The sequence below is a fragment of the Amphiprion ocellaris genome, chromosome 15, assembly GCF_022539595.1.
Source record: "Amphiprion ocellaris isolate individual 3 ecotype Okinawa chromosome 15, ASM2253959v1, whole genome shotgun sequence".
Taxonomy (NCBI): Eukaryota; Metazoa; Chordata; class Actinopteri; family Pomacentridae; genus Amphiprion; species Amphiprion ocellaris.
Genome location: NC_072780.1, coordinates 24,624,950 through 24,634,072, shown reverse-complemented (window position 1 = coordinate 24,634,072; position 9,123 = coordinate 24,624,950). Strand labels below are relative to the sequence as shown.

The 9,123-nt window shown below is 38.1% G+C and overlaps 1 protein-coding gene across 8 annotated transcripts in view; it reads left to right on the top strand.

Moving 5' to 3' along the window:
* The first annotated feature begins 5,353 nt into the window (after positions 1–5,353).
* The window catches only part of phf14 (PHD finger protein 14), a 144,624-nt gene continuing 140,854 nt past the window's right edge, over positions 5,354–9,123 (top strand). For 7 of the 8 annotated variants that reach the window (XM_035952771.2, XM_035952769.2, XM_035952770.2 and 4 more), the window contains exons 1-2: positions 5,381–5,452; positions 8,076–8,150. In XM_035952771.2, coding sequence (XP_035808664.1) covers positions 5,395–5,452; positions 8,076–8,150 — 133 coding nt within the window. In that variant the 5' untranslated portion in view covers positions 5,381–5,394. Of the gene's footprint in view, positions 5,453–8,075; positions 8,151–9,123 lie in introns of all 8 variants that reach the window. The other variant, XM_035952773.2, reaches the window with a different exon arrangement.

The following is a 9,123-nucleotide window of genomic DNA, read 5'->3' as shown; positions in this document are numbered from 1 at the left end:
AAAGTTATGCTTTCCACCACTATGATTTATGATGTAGCTGAGCCTGCTTGCTTGTTTGTCTGGTGCTGCTGAGTCACGTGACGGTACAACATCCAATCACAAGAGGAGGATTAGCTGCTGCTCCTCAGATGGAGGACCTCTGACAGCCAATCAGGTCACCTGTTTGTTGAAGCGGCATCAGTGCAGACATACAGGACTGAAACTACAGTATCGATATCATTACACTGGTATCGTTCAATATCAATACTAACGCTGGCATCGAAATTATCAATATTTGGATAGATCCGCCCACCTCTAGTATTCGTAGTAGCACTATGAGCAGTGTGTTTGAGAGTAACAGGGTGTTTGAGAAATAAAACTTAACAAGATCAGGATCGACAGTCTGCATGGCAGACTCGTAGTGCATCAACTCCAGCACAGCAGTGGCAGAGTTCAGGGCCCCGATTGGAATCACGGAATGCAGCCGGTCAAAATGGGATTCTTTTGGCTGACCACTACTGTGTCCCCAGGAGCCGGCGGTTAGTTGGTGGAAACTAGAACTGGTGCTCAGTCAGACACTGGCTTCGACCATGCACTGGGACCACCTTGGTCGAAAAGCAGTATTGTTTATGTGAAAACTGTGCCTCTTGGTAAGCACTGCTTGAATGTCTTCATATTTTAGGCCAATTTTAAAAAAAAACTCAGCAAAACTGTCATACGGGTGGGTGTCCTCCATTATCGTTTCTCCATACTGCCAAAAAGATCCAGAGGTATATATACCTACAGTTTTGCGAGATCTCACGAAAGTTTCTCGGGATTCTTCCTGTTTTTTTTGTTTCCTCCATGTCCCTTCCGGGGCTCCGTACTCCAACCTGCCACCAAAACTGTATATTATACAGTATGTACATGAAAATACACCAGCGTGTTCAAAACAAGATTGTGCTTTACACGACTAAAGAATTTTTTCAATGAGACTTATAGTTTTTGAACTATGACCTTTTGTTTAGTGGGTAAATCCCAGTGTCTGCCTGCTGTCTCTGAGTGTCTCCTCATTTTACTGCAACAAATCTCTATTGTCTTGCCCCTTCCCTCCTCCACTGAAAAGGTGGGAATTTTGTAGGTGTCTAAACTCCATTCACATCCATTTAATTGTTTAAGATTAATATAATGCCTTGAAATAATTCTGTCCAAATAGCCAGATACTACTAAGAGTCATATTTTTTGTTTTATTTTATTTAGGTATTTTCTGTGCATTTCTGTCATTTGGATGATGTAAGCAAAGTTTACCTCAATGAAGTTTGAAAGGACCACTTTTTCCATTTCTATTGTCTTTATTATATTTTGGTTAAAGTTTACATTTAATTGATGAGTCAGGAAATACTGACATTCCTGCTACACACTAAACAAATGCTTTGCTCTGATTCAAAAGTACCTGTAGTAGCTGTCTGTTGTTTTATTTTTTTTATTTGCTTGTGTGATCTTATAAGTTCCTTTCTAGCAGTAATTCCGCTACTGCAAATATCATTGTAATTAATCAGCAAAACTAAAAGCTCTGCAATAATCCACCAGAAAACAAAATACAGTGATTCTCCAGAGGAAACTGTGGAAATGGTGGACCTGTGTACATCAGCTCTGTTTGCTACACAGGGAAATATTTAGGTTGGTAAAGCTACATAAGATCATATATAAGCCTGCCATTTCACACAGCTTTCTCCACCCCTTGCGCTATCTACATCTTATTGTTTCAAAAATCCCCTTCTCAGGGGAAACAACAATAAATTCCAAGCAGCTACCGACCACACTGAAAATTTCAGGTTCTACCAGAGGTCTGGACTGTGCAATAAAATTATTCTGAAATTAAATGGCAGCTCTTGTCTTACTGCATGTACACACGCGGACAAAATTGTTGGTACCCCTCGGTTAATGAAAGAAAAACCCACAATGGTCACAGAAATAATTTGAATCTGACAAAAGTAATAATAAATAAAAATTCTATGAAAATTAACCAATGAAAATCAGACATTGCTTTTGAACCGTGGTTCAACAGAATTATTTTAAAAAATAATCTCATGAAACAGGCCTGGACAAAAATGATGGTACCCCTACAAAAGACTGAAAATAATGTGACCATAGTGTCATGTTCAATCAAGGTGTGTCCTCTAATTAGCATCACAGGTGTCTACAAACTTGTAATCAGTCAGTCGGCCTATTTATAGGGTTACAGTAGTCACTGTGCTGTTTGGTGACATGGTGTGTACCACACTAAACATGTACCAGAGGAAGCCAAGGAGAGAGTTGTCTCAGGAGATTAGAAAGAAAATTATAGACAAGCATGTTAAAGGTAAAGGCTGTAAGACCATCTCCAAGCAGCTTGATGTTCCTGTGACTACAGTTACACATATTATTCAAGATCAGTGGGACTGTAGTCAACGGTATGTTGAGTGTCAGATCGCAGCATCCGTCGCTGTTTGAGCCAAAGTGGACTTCATGAGAGACGACCAAGGAGGACACCATTGTTGAAAAGAAATCATAAAAAAGCCAGACTGGAATTTGCCAAACTGCATGTTGAAAAGCCACAAAGCTTCTGGGAGAAAGTCCTATGGACAGACGAGACAAAACTGGAACTTTTTGGAAAGGCACATCAGCTCTATGTTCACAGACGCAAAAATGAAGCATATCAAGAAAAGAACACTGTCCCTACTGTGGAACATGGAGGAGGTTCTGTTATGTTCTGGGGCTGCTTTGCTGCATCTGGCACAGGGTGTCTTGAATCTGTGTAGGGTATAATGAAATCTCATGACTATCAAGGTATTCTAGAGAGAAATGTGCTGCCCAGTGTCAGAAAGTTTGGTCTCAGTTGCAGGTCATGGGTCTTGCAACAGGATAATGACCCAAAACACACAACTAAAAACACCCAGAAATGGCTAAGAGGAAAACATTGGACTATTCTGAAGTGGCCTCTATGAGCCCTGATCTAAATCCTATTGAACATCTGTGGAAGGAGCTGAAATATGCAGTCTGGAGAAGGAACCCTTCAAACCTGAGACAACTGGAGCAGTCTGCTCATGAGGAGTGGACCACAATACCTGCTGAGAGGTGCAGAAGTCTCATTGACAGTTACAGAGATCGCTTGATTGCAGTGATTGCCTCAAAAGGTTGTGCAACAAAATATTAAGTTCAGGGTACCATCATTTTTGTCCAGGCCTGTTTCATGAGTTTATTTTTAAAAATAATTCTGTTGAACCACGGTTCAAAAGCAATGTCTGATTTTCACTGATTAATTTTTAATGTAATTTTTATTTATTGTTACTTTTGTCGGATTCAAATTATTTCTGTGACCATTGTGGGTTTTTCTTTCATTAACCAAGGGGTACCAACAATTTTGTCCACATTTGTAAATGTATTAAGTGAACACAGCAGCATCCTGTCCTTGGTGCCACAAAAGGTAAGAATCGTAATTGTAAATAAATACAAATATCCCAGATCTTTTTCCTCTTTAGAAGAAGATGTACAGTCAATTTATTGTATGAAGAAATGACTTTAAAAAAAAAAAAAAACAGATAATGTTTTTGTTGCTAGACTAAGGGTGGGGAAAAAAATCCCCCTTTAGAGACATTGTGTGTGATCAAATATTCTCAAGTAATATGTAGAAAAGCATAAGTTTACTTAACTACTCTATATACATTTGTAATACTCAAGCTTTACATAAATTTTGATTGGCTTTGAAAATAGTTGCTTCAGTGTCAGGTGCACTATTTGTCATATTCTCTCCAACACTTGCTGGATCACGGATTCTACATGGTCACAGCAGGGCAGGAAATAAAACGATAAAAACACTGATATTGATGATGATAGTGATAGCTATGCGATATCACTGAATTATTTTGATGCAGTCTGATAAAAAAAAAAAAAAACATACCTCTTTCCAGCACAATACAGGGCCATTTGTCATCACACAAGGACAGTTGTAATCATCCCTTTTGCTTGCCTGCCCCATCAGTCTTTCCCTTACCGTGTATCAGGATCAATCTAGGCTCATTTATTTTAATCGTCTCTTATTTGCTAAACTGGCAAAGTCAAAGGAGGACAACAGAAACAAAGCTTGGTTTGAACAAAGGCCAATTCACTAATTTATGTAAGTAGGAGCTTTCTCATTTCTTTATAAATAAAAAGCCTAATTGCATGTTTAAGAAAATATTGCTAAAAGGGCTGCTGTTCATAGAGTGCTGTATCAAAGCATATTTATGGTAAGTTAATTGGTATGGAAAAGTGTGGTAGGAGAATACACACACACACACACACACACACACACACACACACACACACACACACACACACACACACACACACACACAAACACACAGATACATATGTAGCAGTTCAAGTCAAGTTGTTATCTTCATACAAAATATTTTTCCGCATTGACTCCTGGCTTCAAGCCATACCTCTACTTTCTTTACAAATTTTTCTGCACTGTTGCTACAATAACCGTCTACTAAAAGAAAAAAATGCCAAAGACTGACAATATCAACTTAATATTTTTGATAAAGAATTGAATCCCTCAAAATTGAATAGAGGACTGGATATGTATTGTAGATATCTGGACTTAATGAGAGGCCTATGCTACTGACCAATGTGTAACTATTGCAGTATGAATAGAACAGTGTGTGTTTCCACTGTGAGCTTTTAAATGCCACATGTGGAAACATGACTTGGCCGTGGTCCGTATAATGCAAATTTGGCCATCTCCTCAAGACTGCACAAATCTGCGGGCAGCTCAAAATTTGTGTCGTGACTATGCTACAAAGGCTTCCAAAGGAATAGAACAGGTTGTAGCATACTGGATGTTGGCATGGCAGATGGGGTCATAGACTGGCATTTGAATGTCCACAACTCCACCATTTGCCTTCTAAAAAATTCTTTCAAACAGCATGGTATGACAGACAGTCTGCTACATGTGATGTTCTGGATGGACATGTTTGACAAGGTGATTCTGTTTCTGAAAATGTCTGCCAGCTTCATCAACCCGACCAGAAAGAAAACATTCCCCAAGCAGTACTGACAATCTCATTAACTCTCTGTATTGCAGATGTGTGACTTATGCCAATTACTTTTCCCGAAAATAGTGCGTAGTTGGTTGTTTCACGATGTTCATTATGTTGTAGAGATATGCATGTTGGAACAACAAATAGCCTACTTATTACCCTATGTTTCAAAAATCCTTAGAATTTAATAAACTATTACATGTTGCGTTTATATATTTGACAAAGAGCACTGAACTTGTTGTGGTGGTGAAATAACATCTGACACTTTCTTTTTAATGTGAACGTCCTATATCTTCTTCCACAACGGTCCCCATGGCAACAACGTCCAGCCGTCAGTACGTCACTACGGCGCTCGCCATTGTCCACACATATGCCATGCTGCTTAAAGGAGACCTGCCTCTTTCCTTGTAGTAAATACGAACTACAAAGTGAGTTTTCCGTTCTGCGTTGTCATTTTCTTGTAACACTCATGACGATTTGGTTTTGCATTTACTAGCACGTCCATTTGGTAATTATGTTTTGCAGGCACGAACTGCGACTAGTTAGCAGCTAAATCGCTGAGCTAGCCCGGCTGTGCTTTGTGTGTAGCATTTGGCCTTGCTAATAATGCTTATGTTGACTGTTTTTCGGTGCAGTTTTACATTTTACTTGGTCTGTTGTTGTTCGTCTAACTAGAAACCTACCTTTCGCCGTCACTGCTATACGCTTTCCGCATGAAATGGATTTAAGTATTTGAATAACTATGCTATGATTTGACTGAATGAGCTCATGCTAATCGCATTTAGCTACCTAGCTTGGTAGACAAGAACGTGAGGTAGCCACTTAACTACATTAGATGCGTTCCGAAGCTCGTTTCACTGCTTGACTGTGAACATTCAAGCTTTTTTTAAGAGAGTTTGTGTGGTTCTTGGTATGTATCGTTTTGCAGGAAGACCACTTGCGGTACAGTTTTTGATAGGTGCAGCGGTGCTCTTTGTTTGCTAACATTTTGCTAATAGCAAAGCGTCGTCATGTGAAGAGCGTTCCTGTTGTCAGTACTTATCCAAATTCCAGCATCACAAAAGCTTTAGAGTCAAATACATTTAAACCTTTTGCAGTTGTTTCTGCAAATTATAGTCGTACCGGGGTGTGAACATCTTTACTAAGTGCATGCTTCAAGTACATTAAAATTAATAACATCAGTCCAGCGTAAATGCTTGACAACGTAATAGCTCCAGTACAATAAGTACAAAGAAAAACACCTGCGTCCAAGCTGTTCCATCGTGCTATTTCTATTGAATTTTGAATCCTATCACAATCCCACTTGTTACAACATTTTTATTTTTAACAATTTAGCAAAGTAAAGTTAGCCTCTATAAATGGCTTCTACCACATTTATATTTATTCCTGCATTACAGCAAGAAGACTCAAATGCTTGTAATGAATATTATAATCACATTTCCACTTTGAAATGGTCTAATAGATTAACATTCACAGTTACAACAAATAAAAATAGCACTAATGCTTAGTGCAGGAGTGCTGTTATAAATTTATTCTATAATCTATAATCTCAGGAGAGCAGAGTCACCTCAACTGACCCACTTCTTTAACATCCCAGAAAAACTGTTTTTTTTTCTGTTTAGACATAATGCCTAAATTGAGGGGTTCAGAAGTAACTGGACATTTGGTTAATTGTTGCTTGTTGCTACTTATTGTAGCTGTTAGACAGCTCTGTAGTTTCAGTGTACACAAAAAAGCTTTCATGTGACTAAGCAGAATTTTTAGAGAGTTGTCGTTGAATATTGCTGGACTGAGATGGAAGTGTCTGCCAAAATGAGGACTCAAGACTTTACCATTCACGTAAAGTCGACAGTGGCTGCCCAAGAAACACTAGTAGTACGGCTGCATGCATTTCAGCACCTAGACTATGTTTATATTGCAGGAAGTGCGATGTGAAATCTGTTTTATGGAACATAATTTATTATGATTTAAATATTCTTGGTTATGCTGATTTTTTAATTTATTTTTTTAAATCTTTTCTGTTGCATTTTGAGTTTGTTGACATGCAGGCTCTTTATGTGCATGACAAAAAGAGTGAAGAACAGGAGAGAATACTGAAAAGGAAGCTTCGATTGCAAAAAAAGAAAAGCAATGCCGGTCGTAGGGCTTCACCATTATTGGAATATGAACATCAACTTTGGCTCTTTGGCTTTCCATAATTAAATGGAGATGATTAACTGCAACATTGATAATTAAAATGCTCCGCTCTTAGAAAACAACCCATGTAGATAATATCACTTGGTGTCAGCTTTAGGAAATCTGACATTAGAATACCTAATTTTTGGTCCCAAAGCTGTCTGAGCTGCTGCACTGCATTAACTGAGTGGAGACTGGGGACTTCTTTGTTTATTTCTGTCTAGTTAGTGTCTACTGTAGCCAGCACGTGAAGTGCTTGTACTTGCCATCGATTATCCACATGTTCAGCAAGTGAGGGCTTTAAGTACAATTTTATCTTTTTTTGCTTCTAGGAGATGCTCTGAATTAAGGTGAAGAAGAAACTGATTTTAAAAACTTTTTCTAATGCAGATTTGTACATTATTGAAGGCAATAAAGGCAGTGCACTGCTCATTTAAAGGCCAATGTGCATGTTTTGTTCCTGAAATTTGTCAGTAATTGTGATAATGTCATGATCTCAATATTCGTCAAAATATTCATGTTTCTAACCTTGGCCGTTATCGTGCAGCCGTACTTAGTTGTATTAACATATTTTGACTACAGCAAGAGTGATGTTGACCAAAAACAGCTACTCTGTTGGCCAGGTCTTGCAACTGTTGGTACCACTCGAGGCAACTCAACTAATTAGTTTGACCATGTAAATCAGAAACACAAAGCTCTATATGGTGAGTGCAATGCCAGAGCTGAATGGCAGTTGAGGCAAAAACTACCCTAGATGCTTTTGCCAGTATTACACTGTAAGACCAATATTCCAAACAGTTTGCAATAAAAAAAATCTACACTGTAAAAAGTAATTGTTTTTATCTTAATCAAAATTCTGTTATATTTTCTGTGTAGATGCACCCTCCTGTGAAACAACCCAGTCCATTCTACAACATTTAATTCTTTCCAAATATTTGTTCAAGTCATCTGGTGAATATTTCTTCATATCTCGCTGTTTATTGTAGAAAAACTAATTTTTGCAATATCAGTTTTTGTCCAGTGTTGTGTTGTGCTAATAGTGTCAAAGTACATTAGAACCCTCACATTTCAGGCACTTTAAAATGCTGTTTCTCTCACAGTTATTTCAGTACGGTTGTAAAAATGAAAACACTTTAATGTAGTATCCATTATTAGATATGGCAGAATATGTGGATACCAACCTAGTGATACTAGTATAGTACTAGTATAAATAAAAAAAAATTTTTAGTCTTTGTTTAAACACAATTTCAGTTTTTGATGAGCATTTTTATATACACACGTGGACAAAATTGTTGGTACCCCTGGGTTAATGAAAGTAAAACCTACAATGGTCACAGAAATCATTTGAATCTGACAAAAGCAGTAATAAATAAAAATTCTATGAAAATTAACCAATGAAAATCAGACATTGCTTTTGAACTGTGGTTCAACAGAATTATTTAAAAAAATAAACTCAACAGGCCTGGACAAAAATGATGGTACCCTTAACTTAATATTTTGTTGCACAACTTTTTGAGGCAATCACTGCAATCAAACGATTTCTGTAACTGTCAATGAGACTTCTGCACCTCTCAGCAGGTATTTTGGTCCACTCATCATGAGCAGACTGCTCCAGTTGTCTCAGGTTTGAAGGGTTCCTTCTCCAGACGGCATGTTTCAGCTCCACAGATGTTCAGTAGGATTTAGATCAGGGCTTATAGAATGCCACTTCAGAATAGTCCAATGGTTTCCTCTTAGCCATTCTTGGCTGTTTTTAGCTGTGTATTTTGGGTCATTATCCTGTTGCAAGACCCATGACCTGTGACTGAGACCAAACTTTCTGACACTGGGCAGCACATTTCTCTCTAGAATACCTTAATAGTCATGAGATTTCATTGTACCCTGCACAGATTCAAGACACCCTGTGCCAGATGCAGCAAAGCAG